Source organism: Lethenteron reissneri, chromosome 18 (genome assembly GCF_015708825.2).
Source record: "Lethenteron reissneri isolate LAM-NWPU_2019-01 chromosome 18, ASM1570882v1, whole genome shotgun sequence".
NCBI classification, from domain to species: Eukaryota; Metazoa; Chordata; class Hyperoartia; order Petromyzontiformes; family Petromyzontidae; genus Lethenteron; species Lethenteron reissneri.
The window spans coordinates 9,997,110-10,022,222 of record NC_083796.1 but is presented as its reverse complement, the minus strand read 5'-3'; the positions used below and the strand labels follow the sequence as shown (position 1 = coordinate 10,022,222).

Below are 25,113 nucleotides of genomic sequence, written 5' to 3'. Positions count from 1 at the left end.
TCAATCCGAGTTACTTAGCATCACCACGACACAGCGGACATTGAAGGATGAACATATTTTCTGAAGGGCTCAAAGAATAGTTTTTTTTTTATAAACGTAAACAAATGAAGAGAGTGGACACTAACAGCACATGTAATTCAAGAGAAGAGATATTCAAATACTTGAACTAGTGCACATACGCACAACACCTTCTAGTTCCATCAATGTTACTAAGTGAACACAATTTGTTGACATGCTACCGTACAAGTAGATGGGTTTCGTGCATAATTTTGGATCGGCTGGAAGTGAGTGTATCTGGGATGCTCTTGAGTTTCTTTACGTGGTGTTCTGTTTGTAGGAATATATTGGCAACACAAACGCCTGCAAGATAGTGAAGCAAATAAAAAATCCAAAAGCAAGAGACGGCCACGAAGACCGATTTGTGTAATATAATGAAAGGAGATCATTGCTCTGATGTTCACTCCTGTGCTGAAATTCAAAGCCTCTGGCCATGGTCCTTAATGTATGAGAATATGAGTTTGCGATGACAAAGTAGGATCCAAGTGCCGTTAAATTTTGCTAAGGCTCCTGCCGCTAAATTTTATATTTATAGTAAAGCCACATGAATGTATGTTTTAAGCTATATTGACAAAAAAATTGGCAGGTGTGTAACAATGCGTGACTTCATGGATTAAAACTGAAAATTTGTGCAAGAAATATTTGTGGAATTTGTGCGCGCGAGAATCGATTCTCGTTGGTACACATGTAGTGTGCATGGAGACACTAAATTTTACCCCCATATTCAAAACAGATGTTACAAAGCACCCCGATATATAAAAAAAAACCTCAATTCTTAAGTGAAATTGTGACCCCAAAATCGTGGCAATTCATTCTACAGCTAGGGGCATGATGAAGGCCCCTCTGTACATTGTCAGTCATTGAGATATTTGATCATACTTTTCCACACTCGTAAGTGCGGGTTGGTAAAGAGATATCACTTGCCGCTAATGTTAGCTGTTGCCTGGAATTGCATTAATGGGTCGTCGGACAGGTGAGCTTCGCGTTGTCTCTGTGTATGTGTGTATATGTGTGTATGTGTGTTTGTGCCTGGCACAAGCGTCGTGGTGACGTCACCGCCACTTAGTGGCGAATGGCGGTTGTTGTTGTTGTATGTGTGTTGAATTTCTCTCTTACTGTATGTAGCCAACCGTGATAATCGGAGGTGTTCGGGAAGAACAAACTCAACACAAAAAGCAGTTCTAAAGAAACGAGTTTTCAATCTAGATTTAAAATTGCATAGCTTCAGTGGCTTCCTAATATCGGAAGGAAGAGCATTCCTGATGGCTGCAGAAGTGCATCTCAAAGGGCACGATGCGGAGACCGTCTTTGTTCGATGGTTAGCCAAACTCCGCTGGGAGGATGACCGGAGTTCGCGTGATGGTTTATGCTCCTTGACGAGATCAACAAAGTATTGTGTTTCATTTGTGGCAAGCACTTTGTGTGTAATGAGTGAAAAATAACTTTATAGCTCATCGGATTCCTCCAAAATAAATAAATATTCTGATTCTTATTCGTTCAGCAAACCGGAAGCCAATGCAGCTCGGTGAGCACTGGATGGACAAGGTCGGATCTTGCAGTGTATGTGTGCGCGCGCGCGTGTGTAAATGTGAACTTACCCCTGATACTGAAGAGTACTGTTGGGCAGAGCGGGTGTGGGGCTCACCGGGAGGTCAACATCGGGCTGCCCACCTCGACTGAATGTGGGCCGAGGCTCTGTTAGCAAAGGTAAGGGCAAAAGGAGAACCACATCTCAATTGATCTTGAATGTGTCGATACACGGAAGCCATGCGTGCTTCCGATTACAGTAATTAAAAACACAAATTGGCTTGGATTCTAATTTCCAATTAATTTAATGCTCTCGTGTACTGTGTTAATTGTGAAGGTGTATAAGTTATAGAGCAAGAAATAACATCATTAAATTCCAATTCAATTTTCATTTAGAATGGATGTTTTCCATCAGAGGAGCACGATAATAAGAATAACATGAATGACTGATTTCCTTAAAAGACTCCACACGTTTAAAATCTCAAGAGTCGCACAGTTTAGCATCACCAAGTGAACACACTACCCTGTCTTCTTGGTTCTTTCGGTAAAGTCACGTAGAAGGGAAATAATAAAATAGTAACAATAAAAACATAATAAAATAATTCTCACGACGTTTCGGCCACAACGCAAGCAGCCGAAACGTCGTGAGAATGATTTTATTATGTTTTATTTGTATTTTTATTATTTTATTATTTCCCTTTTATGTGACTTTACCGAAATAACCAAGAAGATGAATCCCTGCAGTCACGAAAGCTTTAAATCTAAACACTACCCTGTGTGTTCATGTCATGTTGAGTCAATCCACATGATTCCCACTGAAGCCATATTTAGCAAATGTCTCTATCAGTGAATTTTGGATGAAAGTGGAATGGAGCGTCTTTAACCAAACACGCAAGGATATTAAGAGAAATCCAGTTAGGGGCCGTCCATAAATGATGTCACGCGATTTTGGACGATTTTTACCCCCCCCCCCGTCACACGGCATCACAAAAAGTCAGACCCCCCCTCAAATACGACGTCACAAAGCTCTGCCCCCCCCCCAAAAGTAAAACATGCTTCAAATCGCTTTAAACTATTGTCATTGTAGTGCGTAATTAATGTGGCGCTGCACTCTGATGTTGTAGGAGAAAACATTTATTAAAAAGTCTATTTAATTAAGTAGAACGTGTTGTCTATTTTTATTTAAAGTTGCGCATTTTGATGTGACGTCACATTTATCAAACCCCCCCCTCCCCCCGTCACACATCGTCACAAATGTCTGACCAGGTGCGTGACGTAATTTATGGATGGCCCCTTAAACTACACTGGCAAAGCTGCTCGCTTGCCTCATTTTCCTAAAAGCTCAAAAATTCACTCCAAGTTCGTGAGCCACCTGCGTAATAAATCCATAAGCACCCTTTGACCCTTTTAGCAAACTTGATCCAGCGGCCAGCGGCTGAAAATGGATGTCGGCGATTTCAACCAAAGGGTCACAGAGCAACCTGTGGTGGCTCTCTGCGAGCAGACGACCACCACCCACCCCGCCCCCCCCACGAAAAACGCCGATGCGGACGCCGCGGACGCTGGTGCCGTGGTGGGCGCGGACATCACGGCGGTCGTACCAGCGGGTGGCGCTGTGCTTGTGCTGCTGCCGCCCCCTCCATCGGGCTGCTCGGGGCCGGTCACGACTTGGGGCGCGACGGCCGTGCCCTTGAAGGGGCCGTCCTCCAGCTTCTTGAAGGGGGTGGGAACGGCGCCACCGGACAGCGTCTTGCTGGAGGGGTCGCTGCCACTCTTCGAGCTGTGAGCGGGCGTGCGGGTGGGAAGCAGAACACCGTTTTAAGCCGCTTCATGGGACGGAGTTCGCATTCGAGCTGCAGTAATGTCCAAGCGAAGCTGCTCTGTGGTGATGATTTTGGGTGGCCTTTAAGAAGTGTGGTCTTTAAAAACGAGCGGCTCATTGTGAGCAGAGAGAGAGCGAGAATTGTTTTGAAAGGCCCCATCATGACACAATTGACTGAATGACTCAATTGCATATCTCAGTCAACCAAGAGAAAAAAATCATCTTGAGAACTATTTATTTGATCACTGGCAAGAGCCTATGATAAGCTGTGGGTTCGTCAGTATTCATATGAATAGCTCTGATGAATTGAATGAACTGCTGATTCTTACAAACATTGACAGACTGCTGAAAAACAGAAAGGAAAGAAATTAGACTGAGGTGGTCTATACAAACATTATTTTAGGCTCAAAGCTTAGTGAATGTTTGGGGGGAAAGCGCCAATTAAAGTTTCAGTTCATTTTGTGCAACGAGGATCTACCCAACATGACGGACAATGTGGGAGTAATACGACACGTGTTTATATTCCCATACCTGTCTGTTTTTAATTATGGGAGATCACACTGCGGCATTTCGTGCAACCATATGCGTGCATGCACAAAAGACAAAGATTCCCCATGTAGCCTTAACATACTTTGGGGGCAAGTGCTCTTAGCGAGCACCTACAAAGGCCGGTAGGGCACACAAGATAGTGGGTGGCCAGCACCACGCCTTTGTCTCCCCAGTGATGATGTTTACACACTGCAGAAAGTATTTGAGGCTGGGTCTACCTAGATAATCGTCACTGGTGTTGGTGCCCATGAGCGGGAATCGAACTCAGGTTACCGGGTTCGTAGCGCAGCGCAACTAACTACTGTGCCACTACTGCTCACGCGAGCGTGGATGTGTATGTGTGCGTGCATGCGAACACACATGCACACGTGTACACGTAGACAAAGATCCCCATATAGTCATGGAGACCTTCAGGACAAGTGCTGTCATAGTGAGCGCCTTTTAAGGCTGGCACAGGGCAAGAAGGGGTGGCGTGACCAAGCACTGTGCCCGGTCACCTTTGTATCCAGAGTGCTTATGTTGACATGCCACAACAGGTACTCATTTCAAGCCGAGTTGACCTCGGCTGGTTCAGATAAAACTTGCGACTGATGTTGGCCATTGCTGGGAATCAAACGCAGATGGCCAGGTGCATGGCGTGCTAGTCACTGTGCTCTGCTCCCACCAACACAAATACGCAGGAGCACATATACACATGCAGATACGCGCACCTCGACATGCGTACACATGACAAATATCCCCTTTATAGCCTTAACCGACTTTTGGGGCAGGTGCTGTTAGCGAGCACCTATGAAGGCCGGCACAGCACACGAAGGGGGTAGATGGCCAGCACTATGCCTGACCGCTTTTGTCTCCCCAGTGGCGATGTTTACACACCACATTGGGCACTCATTTGAGGCCGAGTCAACCTAGAGGAGGCCCAGGACAGGTTCAGATAATAGTCACTGGTGTCGGCCGTGATCAGGAATCGACCTCGGGTCACCAAGTTCGTAGCGCAGCGTAGCGCTAACCGCTACGCCACCGCTCCCCATACACATGAACACCCTTGTACACACACACTGCTGTGGTTTTAACAAACACACTAATGCTTAGCATTACCATCTCTAATGCAACAGAATTCAACCAATATAATATTTTAGTTTTCTACATTAAACAAATAAATGCAGCAGCATAAGGTAGGGTTAAACCAATTGCTATGTTGCGTAACTATTGTGTACTTTAACGTAGAGTGCTCCAACAGGAGGATGTGTTCGGCTCGTGGGACCAGCTGTTTACGCATTACATAATGTATGCAGGTGGAGGGAAACTTGGCCTGGATAGCAAGCACATGTAACTTGGACGTGTGATAATTTGCGTGATAACAAGTGTCTTGCTAAGAAGACTCTCGCGGCACGATCCGTCGTTAACGCTTCTAAAAACAGAGGTAGTTTGACACATGCTGGAAGTTGCGCACACAATGGGAGCAAAGCATGTCACACATTTTAAGTTATGTGCATTTAAAAACAACACTCTTTGTTACAACAATCCCGAGTGACGGTCCAAAGTCAGAATCGGAATCTTGCTTTTATCCTGGAAGAATCCGATGAGCTATGAAGCTCTATTTCACAGATGTCCAGCAGGAGCGGGAGTTCCTGAGAAAATGTAAGTCTCAAGACTTAAAACTGTGCAAGCAAATGTGTCTCGCCGTTGCACATTTTGGGTAGGATGATATGTGGGTTTCAGAAAAGCTGAGCATGTCAATGGAATATTTGTATGATTTACGTGGCCTCACTTATGGTCTGCGTGCCATTGTGTCCTTGGCACACGCCGGTGAGTGGATGTGTACGCAGTGTGCTCGTTCCAAGTGACATTCAATTTGCTATTGCCAAAATAAAGATTTGGAGGAATTACTTTAAAACATTCAGGTATGAAACTCAAATAGCCATTCACAACACTCCATCACTTTTTAAAAAATATATGATTTCCTCAAAAATCCGATTTCACTCAAGTGCCTTGTAATATCGCTTGCATTACCATTCTACAGAAGTCCACAATAATATCGTGGCACCCCTACAATATCTTATTGGGTTTTTTCATCTTATATATCATTGCTCATGCATTGTGAACCTCAAGCAGAAGTCATTGCTTTGTTGCAACCACTGTTACCGAGTTATCCTGGTTTGACACTGATGCTTCTCTAAATCTACACCAATTCTGGCTCCTGGGCTCGTACTCAGTCCATTTTGAAAAGAGATTGATCCGTATCCACTCCTCACTCTCCTGAGATTGATCCGAGTCCACGCCTCACTGTCATGAGAGATTGATCCGTGTCAACTCCTCACTTTGGTGAGAGATTGATCCGTGTCCACTCCTCACTCTCGTGAGAGATTGATCCGTGTCCACTCCTCACTTTGGTGAGAGATTGATCCGTGTTCACTCCTCACTTTGGTGAGAGATTGATCCGTGTTCACTCCTCACTTTGGTGAGAGATTGATCCGTGTCCACTCCTCACTTTGGTGAGAGATTGATCCGTGTCCACTCCTCACTTTCGTGAGAGATTGATCCGTGTTCACACCTCACTTTCGTGAGAGATTGATCCATGTCCACACCTCACTTTGGTGAGAGATTGATCCGTGTCCACTCCTCACTTTGGTGAGAGATTGATCCGTGTTCACACCTCACTTTGGTGAGAGATTGATCCGTGTTCACTCCTCACTTTCATGAGAGATTGATCCGTGTCCACACCTCACTTTCGTGAGAGATTGATCCCTGTCCACTCCTCACTTTGGTGAGAGATTGATCCGTGTCCACTCCTCACTTTGGTGAGAGGTTGATCCGTGTTCACTCCTCACTTTCGTGAGAGGTTGATCCGTGTCCACTCCTCACTTTCGTGAGAGATTGATCCGTGTCCACTCCTCACTTTGGTGAGAGATTGATCCGTGTCCACTCCTCACTTTGGTGAGAGATTGATCCGTGTTCACACCTCACTTTGGTGAGAGATTGATCCGTGTCCACTCCTCACTTTGGTGAGAGATTGATCCGTGTCCACTCCTCACTTTCGTGAGAGATTGATCCGAGTCCACGCCTCACTGTCATGAGAGATTGATCCGTGTCCACTCCTCACTTTGGTGAGAGATTGATCCGTGTCCACTCCTCACTTTGGTGAGAGATTGATCCGTGTCCACTCCTCACTTTGGTGAGAGATTGATCCGTGTCCACTCCTCACTTTGGTGAGAGATTGATCCGTGTTCACTCCTCACTTTGGTGAAAGATTGATCCGTGTCCACTCCTCACTCTCGTGAGATTGATCCGTGTCCACTCCTCACTTTCATGAGAGATTGATCCGTGTTCACACCTCACTCTCGTGAGAGATTGATCCGTGTCCACTCCTCACTTTGGTGAGAGATTGATCCGTGTCCACTCCTCACTTTGGTGAGAGATTGATCCGTGTCCACTCCTCACTCTCGTGAGATTGATCCGTGTCCACTCCTCACTTTCATGAGAGATTGATCCGTGTTCACACCTCACTCTCGTGAGAGATTGATCCGTGTCCACTCCTCACTTTGGTGAGAGATTGATCCGTGTTCACACCTCACTTTGGTGAGAGATTGATCCGTGTCCACTCCTCACTTTGGTGAGAGATTGATCCGTGTTCACTCCTCACTTTGGTGAGAGATTGATCCGTGTTCACTCCTCACTTTCGTGAGAGATTGATCCGTGTCCACTCCTCACTTTGGTGAGAGATTGATCCGTGTTCACACCTCACTTTGGTGAGAGATTGATCCGTGTTCACTCCTCACTTTCATGAGAGATTGATCCGTGTTCACTCCTCACTTTGGTGAGAGATTGATCCGTGTTCACTCCTCACTTTCGTGAGAGATTGATCCGTGTCCACACCTCACTTTCGTGAGAGATTGATCCGTGTTCACTCCTCACTTTGGTGAGAGATTGATCCGTGTTCACTCCTCACTTTGGTGAGAGATTGATCCGTGTTCACTCCTCACTTTGGTGAGAGATTGATCCGTGTTCACTCCTCACTTTGGTGAGAGATTGATCCGTGTTCACTCCTCACTTTGGTGAGAGATTGATCCGTGTTCACTCCTCACTTTGGTGAGAGATTGATCCGTGTTCACACCGCACTTTCGTGAGAGATTGATCCGTGTTCACACCTCACTTTGGTGAGAGATTGATCCGTGTTCACACCTCACTTTGGTGAGAGATTGATCCGAGTCCACGCCTCACTTTGGTGAGAGATTGATCCGTGTTCACTCCTCACTTTGGTGAGAGATTGATCCGTGTTCACTCCTCACTTTCATGAGAGATTGATCCGTGTCCACTCCTCACTTTGGTGAGAGATTGATCCGTGTTCACTCCTCACTTTGGTGAGAGATTGATCCGTGTTCACACCTCACTTTGGTGAGAGATTGATCTGTGTTCACTCCTCACTTTGGTGAGAGATTGATCCGTGTCCACACCTCACTTTGGTGAGAGATTGATCCGTGTTCACTCCTCACTCTCGTGAGAGATTGATCCGTGTCCACACCTCACTTTGGTGAGAGATTGATCCGTGTTCACTCCTCACTCTCGTGAGAGATTGATCCGTGTTCACTCCTCACTTTGGTGAAAGATTGATCCGTGTTCACTCCTCACTTTCATGAGAGATTGATCCGTGTCCACTCCTCACTTTGGTGAGAGATTGATCCGTGTTCACTCCTCACTTTGGTGAGAGATTGATCCGTGTCCACACCTCACTTTGGTGAGAGATTGATCCGTGTCCACACCTCACTTTGGTGAGAGATTGATCCGAGTCCACGCCTCACTTTGGTGAGAGATTGATCCGTGTCCACTCCTCACTTTGGTGAGAGATTGATCCGTGTTCACTCCTCACTTTGGTGAGAGATTGATCCGTGTTCACTCCTCACTTTGGTGAGAGATTGATCCGTGTTCACACCTCACTTTGGTGAGAGATTGATCCGTGTTCACTCCTCACTTTGGTGAGAGATTGATCCGTGTCCACACCTCACTTTGGTGAGAGATTGATCCGTGTCCACGCCTCACTTTGGTGAGAGATTGATCTGTGTTCACTCCTCACTTTGGTGAGAGATTGATCCGTGTCCACTCCTCACTTTGGTGAGAGATTGATCCGTGTTCACTCCTCACTCTCGTGAGAGATTGATCCGTGTCCACACCTCACTTTGGTGAGAGATTGATCCGTGTTCACTCCTCACTCTCGTGAGAGATTGATCCGTGTTCACACCTCACTTTGGTGAGAGATTGATCCGTGTCCACACCTCACTTTGGTGAGAGATTGATCCGTGTCCACTCCTCACTTTGGTGAGAGATTGATCCGTGTTCACTCCTCACTTTGGTGAGAGATTGATCCGTGTCCACACCTCACTTTGGTGAGAGATTGATCCGTGTCCACTCCTCACTTTGGTGAGAGATTGATCCGTGTTCACACCTCACTTTGGTGAGAGATTGATCCGTGTTCACTCCTCACTTTGGTGAGAGATTGATCCGTGTCCACTCCTCACTTTGGTGAGAGATTGATCCGTGTCCACTCCTCACTTTGGTGAGAGATTGATCCGTGTTCACACCTCACTTTGGTGAGAGATTGATCCGTGTTCACTCCTCACTTTGGTGAGAGATTGATCCGTGTTCACTCCTCACTTTGGTGAGAGATTGTTCCGTGTTCACACCTCACTTTCGTGAGAGATTGATCCGTGTCCACTCCTCACTTTGGTGAGAGATTGATCCGTGTTCACTCCTCACTTTGGTGAGAGATTGATCCGTGTCCACTCCTCACTTTGGTGAGAGATTGATCCGTGTTCACTCCTCACTTTCGTGAGAGATTGATCCGTGTTCACACCTCACTTTGGTGAGAGGTTGATCCGTGTTCACACCTCACTTTGGTGAGAGATTGATCCGTGTTCACACCTCACTCTCGTGAGAGATTGATCCGTGTCCACTCCTCACTCTCGTGAGAGATTGATCCGTGTCCACACCTCACTTTCATGATCCCTGGGAAGGAAAGCTCTGGCAGCACAGAAACAGATGTGTTCTGGGCCAGGAGCATACCCAGCGCCCTGGCCTTCTGGTCCCCACGCTCTGCGGGGGCCATGAGGCTATGTGGGCTTGGCTAATGTGCGTTAGATGGGAGCCCGATTGGTCAGCTAGGTCTGTCAGCAGGGTTGAGCATGTTTGACGCCCTTCAGATGATCGTTTGTTGTGAGTTAACGTGAAAAATCGGGGATCCACAATTTCAGCAGCGTGAATGTGGACAACATATTACCGCAAAAAATGTTGATGCTGTGGCAGTTGTGACGTTTTTGGCTAAATTATGGTATTGTGCAAGGTGTGCTAACAGTTTCCACTGCAGTAACACTGGTAACACATGGGGCCAATAGCAATAGGAGTATAGTAAACTATTTCAAATGTAAATAGCTAAATAGCCAGGCATACAACATCAATTATTCATTAACTTTGAAACTGGATGTGTTCTCATACACTACCATGTCTACTTAAAATTACATGCATAAAGATAACCAATTAAATTAGCATTACTATATTGCCTTTGTACACATCACTTGATGAAAGTGTGGTACTTCACACGTTTATAATTGGAATGTTCTCCCAATATTTAATATCCAAATGAAACAAGGTTATACTAATTTACTTTCTAAATGTTTACTGACAACCTTTGCCTGTAGTCTTGTGTAATACACAAGGGAAAAAGGGGTAATTAAAGAGCACATGTGTGCAAAATGCTAAAGACTCATAATGAAAAGCCTGAAGCAAGAACTACAATTGGACTGGACATCTGCATCACGTTATAATTTGGTCATAGATTTTTACCACTGGCGTGAGCTTGCAAATATGGAGTATTTTAAGTAAGTGATTGCAGAGGGAGATAACCCCCCATCCATCTGCAATGATGTATGAATAGAGAGGCAAAGTGTTTTACACAGGAACACTGGCAGCACATAAATCATGACCGTTTACCATCATTTACAGTGGGTAACTCAATGTGTCGTGTGATATTCCAGTGACAAGTTACACACTCAAATATAATGCAATTCAAAACGGAGTGGTTTTATAACGCACAGGACTATAACTTGACAGTCCAGAAATGTACATACTGTAGTGGAAAAATATCGCGTTTTCATGTTGTTGCCAATTATGTTCTTATTTATGTAATGCACACACAGTAGCACCACTACAAGCCTCTCCTCGATGTGAGATCTAATGCGTGGCTACACACAAGCTACATAACTTTTCACCAGTCACAACTGATCAAGTGTGCGTTTGTACAAGGTTGACCAAGACAGCTCCCAAATTGGTTGTGAATAAGTTATTTGTATGCAGACGTAACCACGGCAGTAACAACCACCGCACACGCGGCAGCATTAAGCATGCCTGAGGATGGGGCCTTAGAGATACCAAGAACATCGGTGTCACAAACAGCTGCTCTATACGCATTCAATGCATCATCATCGATTTGTGGAGCAGACACATTAAAGATAATAAGCTTCCCAGCTCTTGGCCTTGCAAGTATTTTTTTTAAAAGTGCATGTCTTTAAAGCTAACTTTAATAAAGAACGAAGAAAGGTGGTTAAGAAAGTTGATCTTTAAATACACGTACAGTACCACGTGTAAGATCCGTGATGAAGGTCTTTAAATATAGAACAAAATGAAGTCTCCTTTGCATATTTATCTGTCCACATAAAAAAATATGAAAGCAGCACGGCCTTCTGGGAGTGAATGTTATCAACAGCATTAGTTCATAACTAACACATTCTGGACTGATTTGACATCCAGTCTCATCAGCAGTCAGGCTTGCTTAAACCAAAGCTGGTCAACTGCCCAATGTAAATAGGCAAGGACACTCTCAGTAAGGAATGGGTCTTAGTCGACACAAAATTATATCATAGATAACGCACGATAATTCCAGTGTTGTGATTTGTTTTCTACGCAGATGCGTTGTATTAAAGTCCGCATCCCTATAAGCGGCACTGCCTTCAGCACGTTTTCAATATTTAAATATATTTTGTTCAGTCACATTCATGCTTTTACCTTTTAAGGTCAAAGTTGGCTTTGCTTGTATTTGAAAAGATGAACTACTTCTATAGTCGGTTTGTTGATGGTATTTATTTTGTGGGATGAAGACAAAAAAGCAAATACCTATCAACGGGGCAAATCAACATTGAAAAATACTTGCAGTTTGCAAAAACATTTTTTTTTAAATGAGGACATGTTGCATTATTTTTCGTGACTTGTCGCACTTGCTACGAGAACGTGTGAAACAACGCAGGCTGGCTTTACAGTAGGTAAACAACCTGTCATGCTAAATCCTCCATTGTTTAGTGACGCTGTTAAACCTGTAATTCTCGCGCTCTCTTTGTGTCAAAAGTTTCTGAAACCTTTTACTTTAGGACACATGGACAAAAGGAAATGATCACATGGACAACAATCAGGTGATATTTTTCAGTGAACTATATCACCAGCCACGTGAAATATGGTCAAACACCTATGGATTGACATAGGGTGCCGGAGAATTTAGTTCATCAGTATAATGACAAAGGGCCGTATAACCATGTTCCACTAAACAACTAGAGTACTCTAAAAGGTTATGAATGGAGTGTTTACAATGAACTCAAGTTCCATGACAACAACCAAGACACGACCTGTACGCATGGATAACAAAGATATCAACACAATCGTGAATAAACACTGCCCTCAAGAAAAATAGAAATTGCCCAACATTTCTAACATGAGCCCTTCTTCATGGCAGATCTATTATAAACCATGATTTCAATTATTTTCAATTAGAAATAAGTTACTTGTGCTTAAGCCTGTTCAATTGTTCAATCAAATTTTTTCCTGAATTTCTTGTTTCTTACATACAGTATTTTCCTTTAAGTTCTTCAGAAATGAGGAGTTTAGTTAAAGGAACACCCTCAAGAGGATCCTGTATAGCAGCAGAGATGCGTTCATAGTTGCATGATGAGCACCATTAGCAGGACAGCAGTAGTCAGTAAGAACTGTCAAAGGAATTTGCAAACCTTGTGTGCACTAACACCGATACAGCATTACATATACACCACTACATAGGCACATATTATCCTCTCATCAGCAGCCACGACCTTACAAAGCTGCCACCATCTCTCACGATCCCACTCTTTATTGCAATCACTACAATCTAATGTATAATTGTACAATGATTGCAAAGCGCCTCGGAGTAAGGCCCTATATATATAAGGTAAGATAATCCACCTAGCATCTGCACACGAGCTGATTGCAGTGCTCCATCTCCTTGTTCGGCAAAAAATCCAGGCACTTTCCAGCCCTTGACTGCCACTCCAACATTTATTGACCACAGGGCCTCCACCGCATCTAGCGATGTGTCCTGCAACAAGCCCACGGACTTTTCTTAAACAGTTAGAACAATGTCTTTAACCTGCACATGCTCTCCAATCCGTGTGCTCCTCCGCCTGCTGCTGTCTCTAAAAGTAATTCCAAGCATGCATCTCTCCACGCTTCTTTGTGCAATTTTTCGTTTAAAAAACAAGAATTGTCCATGTTTCTGATCGATATGCCATTACCCTATAACCAGAACATATAATGAAACCTATATGTATTTTATTTTACTTTACAGTACCAAGCAACAAAACAAATGTGCCTCAAACTCAATGTAAGCACATACATCACTTGTGTGTGCTGGTCAAAAGAACATTAATCCTAACACGGGACCATAGCTATATGTGGTACCAAATCAAAGAAGATACACATGGATACAAATCAGTTTAACACGTAGGCTTTCGCGACCAATATTATTCATAATCAACGTTTTTGGGTTTAGATCGCGTTATTTATAAATGTGTCGTAACCCTCCACCACCCGACACGGCCAATCAGTAAAAAAGTGTCACGTTGACAAAAGACAAATAGTTCACTGCTTTAGCCCACCGGTGTGTTGAAGCGTGAAACCACAACATTTACAATTTGAGTGCGACGTTTCGCTGGTAATTGCATCCAGCATCATCGGGCAATTCGCCAGAATACAAATGTTAAATGTTATTTTCATACTTTAGATTCATTAGAGCACTTTTACTAAAATTACAGTTATTTCGAAACCAGTTTCTAAGTTGAATAGTAAAAATGACCAGATACCATTCAATCAATTGGTTTATAACCAGGTGAATACGTGAGAAAAATATAACAAGTGTAAGGGAGAACTGGGTAAATATACCATAATTCAGACTCTATGGCAAGTTAGTTATCTGAATGTGGGCTAATACAGACAAGCGAAGACGGACTCTTGTGAATTATGTTGTAAAGCAAGGTCTCAGAGGGTTGGGTTCCGTGTACCCCCACATAAGCGCGAATTCGCGTAATTTGGGGGTGTTCGCCTATACGAGTGTATATACACAATATAGGAGTGCATATAAAATGGATATAAATGTACATACATGTTAATAAAGTACAGTACTGTACAGTAAATTATTCACTAATCATCAGTAGCATCCAGGTCAGATAGAACACGATATTTTCTGGACTTGTTTCTTGCGCGGGCGATACAGTTACAAGCCCTCAAATCCACGTTAGTGTAAGTTTGATTCGGGGTCGGTCCCGTATGAGCGGGTCCGCGCACTCTGAGTCAGCGTACTCTGAGACATTACTGTACAGCAGTATACAATTTGATGTTATATGTCATTAATTGTACCCCATGTTGAGCTGTAATATAGGATCACTCATTGAAGATTCCATTATTTGTTTTACATGTTAGTCACATTTGAATTTACACGTGCATCCTGAGCTTAACAATATGCACTGTATTAATCAATTAATCAATTCGTCTTTACATGCCTATAATACGCAGCCCTGGCTTTGCTTGGACCAGTCATGATATCGGCTCGTAAGACTTCGAGGATATGGCAAGTACATTGAATAATTGACTACCCTGTTAAAAACGTCACCTTTTAAATCATTTTAATAAAGCATAAAAAGCAACAACAACAAAAATGGTTTTCATCTTGCAATAGTTTCCCCGATTTGAAATATAATTTCATCTATCTTTTATCTATCTTGCAAAGGGTGTACTGGAAAGAATACCATTAGAGAGCTGCCCAAAGCAAAATAAATGTGGTGGGTCAAAGGCTAACGCATTATATACTCGTACCGCATAAATGCTGATGCCGCAAGCACAGGTATGTGTACATTTAACTACACGGCATTCATTTATTTTTAGTTGATGTGCGATTTCTGCTTTGAGCTATCAGGCCCCTCGCCCATTAGTGTGACCATCCACTTGTGTCATCAGAACAAAGCGGGCATTATCCAGCATGTCACAAAACGCACCGCAGCATTTCGCATGCGTGATCCCCTTAGCTGTGACTGATTTAACGCTTTCACAGGCCACCCTTTAATAAATACTCAGTGACAAAGACGATATTACACCGTTTTGTTTGTTTTTGCAAACGCCCTGTAACCTCAAGCAATGCGATGGCAAAACAACAACAAAAACTAAAACAATCTGTGGAAGCACACATTTTTTTGAAACAAAAACCGATCCACATTCAATGTCAAACAAAATCCAGGGCACATTCCCAAATAAATGTAACACTTTAGTTTCCCCAGTAAATATGGACATCTGTAAAAAAATGAGCTTGATAATTCATCAGATTCCTCCAGTCTAAATAACGATTCTGATTCTGAAACCTTTGCTTAAACATGTTAAAGATGTTTGCATGTTCCTATTGGCCACACTTGTGAACAGCTGAAGAGGTTGCACGAATCTATGGAAAATATATAACTGGCTGTGGCTTATGTAAGTATACTTTACCGCTCTACCTATACACTTCGACACATGCTCTGTAATATATCGCATCAAATATTTGACGTTGAAAGAGTCAGCGTGTACGAGTGACAAGCACCGTACAACCGAAGGCATGTTGAGAGTGGCAAGTCAAGAAGCTAATGGGCGGTGGAGCCAAGTGGTGAGTGAAGGCATACGAAAACTGAATGTGACTTTTAATGTATTATTTCTACAAACTATCCCCCTCTATAGCATACCTCCCCTTTTGGGGACAAAATAGTGTCGGCACTTATTCAATGCTACAGTGACGGAGTGGTAAGGTCAATGCTCTGACAAGGGATGCCACTGCATTCCTATACATCGCCAATGTCTGTTCTCCGCGGTCCTTTGTTGTAGATTTACCGCCCTTATCATTTCCTGGCGGGCTTCCCATTCTTCAGAGAAGTCATGCAGCTGCTTGCTCCACAGATTTTGCTTTCATTTCTTGTTTGTGCTAGATGCAAGCCCCCCTTGATTTGGAGCAGCTGTCATTCCCTATTGATTTTATGTGCTTGTTCGCATGGCTTTATGATGACTTTGTTTTATCAATGCCAAGTCACCAGCCTTTCATACTCGGCTGCTGCTGTGCTGTCTTGGCCTCCACGCACCGGTGATCTTTAGGATGTGAGTGACACCAGTGCACTACTTCAGTCACTCCAAAGTTACGAAGATTTCATTCGGCATTGTTACTCTTCAAATAAACTGAATACGTACTTTCGCGTAATTACAGAGATCAAGCATTTTAACGTTAATGTACTCACCTTCAATCATCAATGGATTTTGGGGGAAGAGTATATGCCTTACAAGTCACACGAACCTCAAAGCATTGACACATAACAAACACAGCTTTGTCTTTACTCAATACCGTCATATAATACTGAAAGACAATGCTGTCATTGTTTGTGTGACCAGCTCATACTGCTTCAGCAGCAGAGTCTAACAAAACTAAATATACATCAGGCAAAACGCTGACGTACGTGAGTTTAACAGTGAAGATAAATTAAAACCATAGTTTGATTAAGAAGCAGGAAGTGTGGCTGTGCGTCTTGTTGAGCGGTGAAGCGGCCCAACAACAGCGCGGTTACCGCTTGTGGCAGAGGCTCATGGTTCTAATCAAGCGTCTGCCCCGGTTATTACTGAGGGTGCGATAACAATACGATATGCAGCGTCTGCTTCACAGTGGACGTTAAAGATCCCTTGAAGTCATTCGCAAGAGTGGGCCGCTGTGTGTCGGCGACACGGTCCAAATAGGCCACACTTTAAAAATCACCTGCAAAATAACCCAATCGGAAATATGCACGGCAATCATTGCCCCCATCCCTACTGCGAAAACGATCTTCCTAAAAATAAAGTCACGGGACATTTAGTGAGGCTATCCTGGGTAAAGAAGTGTAATATAAAAAACAGGAACACACACTCGGGTGAGATGGAGTACCGTTAGAGCCGTGGTGCCAAAAGGTGCGGTACCTGGTGGAAGGTTGGCCAGTGGATCTGCTTGGCGTTTCACTCTCGGGAGACCTGATGTCCTCTCGTGAGCGGGAGCGACTGCTCTGACGAGACTGAGCTTCGTCCGACGGCTCCGAAACCAGAGACTGGATCTCAGAGATGTCTGTAGCCATACAACAAAGGGCATCGTCACCACTTGTGCACACAAGAAAGCAACCCGTCACTGGCTCCTGTAGACAATGCGCACAACAGAGAGGTAAACTGTCCTGACAGTGTTAATATTTGACTGTCAACCACCTGATATCGTTTAATATAGAAATAATCGATAGTTTTTTGTTGGTCATTTATAACCCTCACCACTTACTACCGATTGTATCTCATATTAATTCAGGAGCATGCTGACTAACTGATATCTTCGCCTGTAAAGCATCATTTGCAGCAATGTTACATTCAGTTTCAACATTCTTACACATCGACTAGCTTTGTCCCTTTGTAACGTGCAGTCTCTTTTTTAAATTTTATTCGCGGAAGAAATAGAAGTGATCTTTAAAAAAAGATTATGATTCCGACTAATTTGATTTGAACACATTGAGTGTGAAAATGCTCAGATAACGGAGCAAAGTTCGGCGTAGTGCGGTACTGTAATAATTCAGAAACATACATTTATTAATGTGTTGCAGCATCATAGCCGACTTATATTTTATGCAATCCTTCTGCAGCTCTTGAAAAAAAAAGAGCTGTCTCTTTTCTTTTACTTCCACTCGTCAACTTCCACCCCGAGGAAACGATGGAATCTCATGCGCTTCCATCCCAGGCAGTTTCTCCCATATATATACACACACACACACAACATTGCATATACACACACACACACAACATTGCATAGGCCCCAGAGAGAGGAATGACTAATTTGTTTCTATTAGGATGCCAATGCACTACCTTGTCCAGATGCTCAGGTGCTTCCCACCATGATACACATTTGCCTGCCCACTACTGGGACCAACTGCCAAGTGATGGGTGCACTTTCTACTTGGCATAGCATGTCAATTAAGTCAATCAGCCTCAACCTGACGCCTATTGGGATGTTACGCCGGGTAATCTGAGAAAGAAAGTTTCATCTGATTGTCCTTAGGCCCCCCCCAAACGACAAAGCAGGTGTAATTTAATTACTATTTTTCCCCCCTAAGAAACGTAGCATTATTTATTTTGCCTATAAAAAGATAAGCAGGTGTTCCTGACGTTAATGCTGTTAATGTTTGAAAAGGTGTTCATGTGTAAAAAAAAAGCCACGTACTTGCAGAGGCCCAAACAACACCAAACGTTTAGTAAATAGATAGGTAAACAGGCAAACGTCTATCTTTGCAATGCAAATAATTATTTGTAGTCCATCAGCCTATGTGCCTTCCGGACTAACGTTTCATAAAAAAAATATATACATGCTTAAGCAGGAAAACAATGGAAGCAGTTTTAACCTTGTGGGTCTCATTATTAGTCAGGCCCATTGGGAAAATGCGATGTTGCCGGATGTTATTGACAGCAAGCTGCCAGCAGGTGCCATAAGAAACCGCACTGTAATGAATGTAATAAAGCCAATACAATAATATGATATTTCTAAATCAAATAACATACACTTAAAACATGATACATTTCTCTTGGTGTGATTATAACAGAAAAAATAAGGAGAAAAAAACGTCTGCACATATTGCCGCCGGGTTTACACACACACACAGGCACTGAGCAAATATTTCCAAGTTCCACGCGTTTACTCTGTGGGCTGTCACAGGTGTACATTTCACCATCTTTGTGCTTTGTTCTCATTGCCACTCCCCCCCCCCCCCCAGCAAAAAAAAAACTTTCGTGCAGTGGCCGCGTCGCACGCTCGGCTTATGTACCATCCCTGTCGGAGAGGTTGGAGGAGGGGATGGAGTCTTCCAAATCGGGAATGGTGATGAGAGTCCCCTGGTCGTCTCTCTGCAGCACCATCCTCAACTTGCCCTTTGACCTCTCGATAAGCTTTCGGGCATCGGCCAAAGACATGTTCTCCGTCACTGTGCCGTTGATCTGTCAGAAGAGAAGTAGTTTTTCCCACAGCGCCTCAACTTTTTGCCCAGGTACTTTTGTGAAGCCACAAAAGGTTGAAAATGTTCTTTTGCAATGGAAGAATTCGTTTCATGGTCGACCACATGACGAGGTTAATAGGCACCACACATGCGCGGGTTTTTTTCATTCAAGAAGACTGACACGTAGCAGTGCCAGCTGCTCATTTCATACTAAACTGACCTTTCGGGAGGACGCTGAATATCCAAAGAAGCGAGTTTAAGTTAGTTTTGAAATGTAAGCTTTAGACACTAGAATTAAACACAGATCACAAAGTACAAACCGAGCCTCAGAAATGCGCCTTCGGTCCGCAACATTATGCGCATTATGAATTGTTTTATTATGCTCATATTTATTTGTCAGTTGGTCACTTTTCATGCATTCAAAGCATTTCTATTTCAGGAAAATGTAGATCACGCATGTAGAGAAGGTGGGGGGAATGGTGGACAAGGGCAGTACAAAAGCTATTATAGTAAGGCTCCTTATCATAGCAAAACGTTAATATATTAGTCTCCCCATAATTTGTGGATGACGTTCCATACTCTAGGGGCCAGATGCGACCAACAGGCCGCATGCTGAGTAGTTCTGCACTAACCTCTGCCAATTACCAACTGACTTCACTTTACAAATTACTGCATACATTTATGCAGGGGTGAGTCACAATATATGTGATGTTGAAATACACAGTGCACGTAAACAACTTGAGGCCATAAAAATGACAACAAAAATACTTTCAACATCTAGAACAAGGTGTGCAAGACAAGAGGAAGTAGTGTTATATATCGTTGTATTTTGTTGTTAAGCATCGTGGCATTTTCCAATTCTAAATGTTTAAAATACAGGCATGACCTTCCCATATAGCATGTAGCAGTCACTTAAGCACGGATTCGTGAATTAGATTGGCCAGCGTGTAGGCAGCGGAGAAGGCCAAGTGTTGATTTATATGGGAAAGGAAGAGGGAAAGTAAGGGCAGGCCATAAAGCACACCACTCTTTCGAGTTTCTGTATTTTGAAAACGGTGGTTTAAAACTTTAATTCAAATCAAAATTTTACTCAAGCTGCGTTGAACCTTGTACATGACAATGCCAAACGTCTCTCTCCATTAACAGCACTTACTTTGTGCAAGTGATGAAACCATGCAGCCAAGGATGCTATTCTCTTTTTCAAGGGGAAGACAACACGAGGCAGAGATGTTGTACCTCCTCACTTCAGCTGCGATGTTCTCCTAAGCGACTTTTCAAATTGGTCCCATAGCTGGGGTTTGTTTACCAACACTGGTATCTCTCATGTGAAGCGTTTCTCTCAACATCCATCCCCTCCCAAGCAGCGCTAACACTACCTCTTCGAACTCTGCTGTCTAAATTCCCTGGGCACACCACAACGGCAAGCAGAAACGGCGTGATTTATAATAAACATCAACTATGCATATTTTTGTTTACACAGCTTTGTGTGGAAGGCTGAGGTTGATGTTCGAATAAATCATTCCTTATGCAGCACATTGTGCCCGGTTGTCCTACGGTGACCTCAGCATTTGGCCTCAGATAACCTTTCCACCTGAAAATTTCTTTGGCCGGCAATGCCAGGGATAACGACCGAACAAAAATCCAGGTCACAGCCCTGTTTGCTCACGTTGAAAGAATGGCCCTATTTTTGTCCCTGTGCTATATCTGGGATAAACACACACACAAAAAAAGCAGAAAAGCACATTTGTTACACTCTGTGATCCGAGCATGAATGAACGCTTGGCTGAAGCGCGTTACCTTGAGCACAATGTCCCCGTCGTGAATGTTCCCATCCCGCGCTGCCAGCCCCTCGGCCGACACATCCTTCACGAATATCTGACTGCCGAGGCGCAGTCCGTACTCTGCGCGGGGTGCGACAAGACTACGTGAGCCGACGCCGCGCTGAAATCCTGCGCCACTTTTAACACGCCGATAAGTTTGTGGAAAGGGGGCAGAATGTGGAACGAGCAGGTGCCAAGAGGCAAAAATGGTGAAACACAGCAGGCGAACACTTTGGACAGTACCTGCCTGCCTGCTGTGCCAATGGATCGATATTCACTAGCAGAATTTGTTTTAAAAAAACATGCTTCACTGTTTAATGTACTTATCTTAATATATTACATTGAAATCTAATAATACAAATTACTGACTGAACATTATGCATCTTACAACACCTTCAGAATAAAACCAGCAAAATTCACAAAGGAATACAATCATTCCACACAAAGAAGGGTTTTCCATTGATGGGCGATGTTTTAGTGACAATCTATTCTACTTTTTGAAACCAACACACACTTAAAGGCAATTGCAATGAATGTTTAATGTTGCTTATTTTCTGAGCTTGTGCCGAGAAAGCATTATTGTTTAATAACATTATAATAAATTTGAGGGAAAAATGCAATAATCCTCTGTTCAGCCTTGCAGTAAAATGATTATAAATCAGCAGGTTCACACAAAGGTCATGGTGTGACAGGATCATTCCAAACCTGAGTAAACTCATTTAGTTCTAATCCTATTGATGTACAGCAGCAGTGTCTTAAATTTTTGCTGTGAGCCAGGTCAGACAAAGGTTAAACTGATCAATCTCTTCAATGCACAAGATTAATTAAATTACAAAGTGTGGCTTGGGAGCTTGATTCAGGCAACTTTGCAGTAAGAGTATGTAAAAACAGAGAAGTGCATACCTTCAGATTTCTTGCTTTTCACAAGCGTGACTTTCACAAGCTTAGGCTGGTAGTAGGATCCAACAGACCTGCGGTCAGAGGACCCTGGAGACATGCTCCTGCCTCTGCTCCTCTCACTCCTCATGACATTTCGATCTTCCTCGCTCCTCCCTAAACTGCGTTCTCTTTCGTTCTGGCCGAGGCCACGGTCCCGTTCGACCCTCCCTAAACTCCGATCTCGCTCAGTCCCAGCAAGGACGTGATCTCTGTCGGTCCGGCCCAAAACTGGGTCTCTCTCGGTCCTGCCGACAACTCCCTGCTCCCGGTCCGTCCGGCCGACGCTCCGCTCCCGGTCCGTCCTGGCCGCGCTGCGCTCCCTGTCGCTCCGTCCTGATGTCAGGTCCTGCTCGCTCCTGCCGACGCCATAGTCCCTGTCGACGCGGCCCAGGCTGGCCTCACGCTCGCGCCTGCCAAGGCTTTGGGCCCTCTCGCCCGCGTGGCCGTGCCCTCGCTCCCTGGCTCCGCCGGCCGCCGAGACTCGGTCTCCGCGGCGAGCCGCGCTGCGGCCGCTGCGCTCGGAGCGCGAGCTGCGCGCGCTCCGCCGGTCGAAGTCGTCCTCCTCCTCTTCCTCCTCCTCCCCCTCGTCCTCCTTGGCCGCCTCGAAGATCTCGTCGGCGGCTTCGGGCTCATGCAGCGGCTGCCGCGACGACGGCGGTTGAGCTCGCCGCTTCCGCTTGATGGTCTGCGGAGGGAATTAAGTCATTTTTGGTGCGATGCGTCGTTGCGATATTCTAAAATGTTCATAGTCATCGTCGTCTGCCGTGATCTAGCCACCGTTGGATGGATGCTTCCGCAAGCCATCCACCTTCTCATGATGCAATAAATCGATGGAGCTCCTGAACACAAATTGATCTCACTGCTCCAGCTCCACAGTGGATTTCCTCTCACGATTCCGTTGACTGCCCCTCCACCATTAGCAACGCGTCCTGCCCAAGTTCTAGCACCGTTTCCTGCCCAAGTTCTAGCAGCTTGTCCTGCCCAAGTTCACTTTGGTTTAACAGTCCAAATAACGTCTTTAACATGCCTTTGTTTTTTAATGCACATATTTATCTTTACTTATTTCATAAGAATTTCAGTCATGCCCCCCCCTCCCTATTCCTCCATTTGCACATTTCAGCTTTGTTCTATTTTCTTTGTCAATCTCCACGTTTCTGATCTGGCCAGGTGATGATGTGATAAGAGCGCTAGAATGACAACGAGAATGTTGTAGGTCAATACTTAGTTGAGTCAGCTCATCAGCCCTCTAGGATCAATTAAATGAGTATCACTTCGTAGTAAATTGACAGTGGTCATCATTTGCATGGCATGGGAATGTGGATTTTCAAGAGTGCAACAAGCCACGACATGTCACGAGATTAATACATTTCTGTTAGTTAGCAGTCTACATCACCGTGTGTCAGAGAATGATCCTGGAAGGTGACATCACAGAACTACTTCTGAAATCACTTCAGACACGGTGCACTACTTTCATATGTACCAGAGAGACTGTTGCTCACAAGTGAATCAAACCCAATGTATAATTCTCAGAAGTACAATAAGCGTAATGAAGTTAAAAATATTTTCATGATTTTTTTGTGTGTGCAGCATTTGGTGACCAGGCTGAGATCACCAACTCGCTACACTTGAAAACATGATTTAATCACCGACGGCTTTCCGATTTCGAAGCTAGGATCTCAGAAAAACTGGCTCACTGCTGCAAGGCTCCCTGGATTCGAAAATTGTTCGTGCCATCTAAGGTTCGTGCTTTCCACAGAAAACGCATTGACATGTAATGAGTATAAGCTATTCAATGCATTGGCCAGTAAGCTTATAATAGTGGTCAAATGTATAAAAATGTACAGCTTACCTTTTCCCATCTTTTACAACCGCCTCTCATTTACAAATGGACTTCACTTTTACATCTAATCACTTTTGTGACGCATAATGCATCGCATATGGTGTGAGTGCATTTCGTTTTAAAACCATGCGCTCATATACTCTCTTCCCCAGTGCAAAATGATTTCAGCATTTAACAATTAACAAATGCAGATGAAAGAGGTAACCAAGGATTTCTCCAGAGTTCATGTACAATGCAGCATGCATTATGTAAAATCCCCAGGTAATACAGAAAGAGTAAAATAAAGTTTTGTTCTCCATGTGGTTGTATTAAAACTTAAGTCTCTTAATTGGTCCAAAAAGGTTCATAAGTGTATTGATTTTACTGGTGCCAACCTTTTCACTTTGGTGCTTTCTAAAAAAAATGCTAGAAAATGTATACTTGCACTTGATTTGAGCTTTGAGCAAAATCCAGTAGGAGAAAAAAAAACATCCGGATGAAAATAAAATGTATCAGTGAGCACATATAATAAAATAAATAGGGCAAAAAGGAAACCACTTATTGGGGGATTATGAAATGTTCCACACATGCCCCACTTGTTCTTTTATGGCTATTTGAGGAGTATTTCGTTTACAATCCTACACGTGAATAGTGGGTCTCTTCTGCATCGTTAATACATTACATTTAATGAGCAAAACATTGTTGCTAAGAAAATGTGCAAAAAAATATGGAATACACTAAAATAAGTGCAGCAATATGCTATATACTTTATATCGTTATCATTATCTAGATGGGCCTCCAACAGGTGTTTTTCGTGATATATTGAACACATTTAATGTACACCCTGGGGGGGAAATATGATGTCAGTGTAGTGCTTCTTCGCCACTGTGTTTTTTACACTGGCACATCCGTGCCGAGCCAATGCGGCCATCACTGCAAGGAGAGGTAATTTGCCAAGTTGAGCTATGACCAAAGCATGACACGCTGGCCTCACAAGACATCTGAATTCTAGACAATCAGGGGCCGTGGCGTGGCCAATGGAAACGCGCGACATCAGTCAGCACAACTCAAAATCCAGTGGCAAAGCGGGCAACTGAATGTGTCTCAGCGGCACGGTCCAGGCTTCTGCAATGGAAAATCAACCAGGCGCCTCCAGATCTGCGATAGATAGCCTGACTCGGCATGGCTCGAATGTGCCAGTGAAATAGGGGTAGGAGCCAACAGCACTTGCCCCAGCAACAC

At 43.9% G+C, this 25,113-nt stretch overlaps 1 protein-coding gene across 1 annotated transcript in view; it reads right to left on the bottom strand.

The window, feature by feature from the left end:
• The window catches only part of LOC133343847 (tight junction protein ZO-1-like), a 209,840-nt gene that overhangs the window by 54,176 nt on the left and 130,551 nt on the right, over positions 1-25,113 (bottom strand). Inside the window, exons 6-11 of the mRNA XM_061553758.1 lie at positions 22,017-22,737; positions 21,091-21,194; positions 19,126-19,294; positions 17,255-17,396; positions 3,186-3,364; positions 1,656-1,752 (exon numbers count right to left, since the gene is read on the bottom strand). Of these exons, the coding sequence (XP_061409742.1) occupies positions 1,656-1,752; positions 3,186-3,364; positions 17,255-17,396; positions 19,126-19,294; positions 21,091-21,194; positions 22,017-22,737 (1,412 nt within the window). The remainder of the gene's footprint in view (positions 1-1,655; positions 1,753-3,185; positions 3,365-17,254; positions 17,397-19,125; positions 19,295-21,090; positions 21,195-22,016; positions 22,738-25,113) is intronic.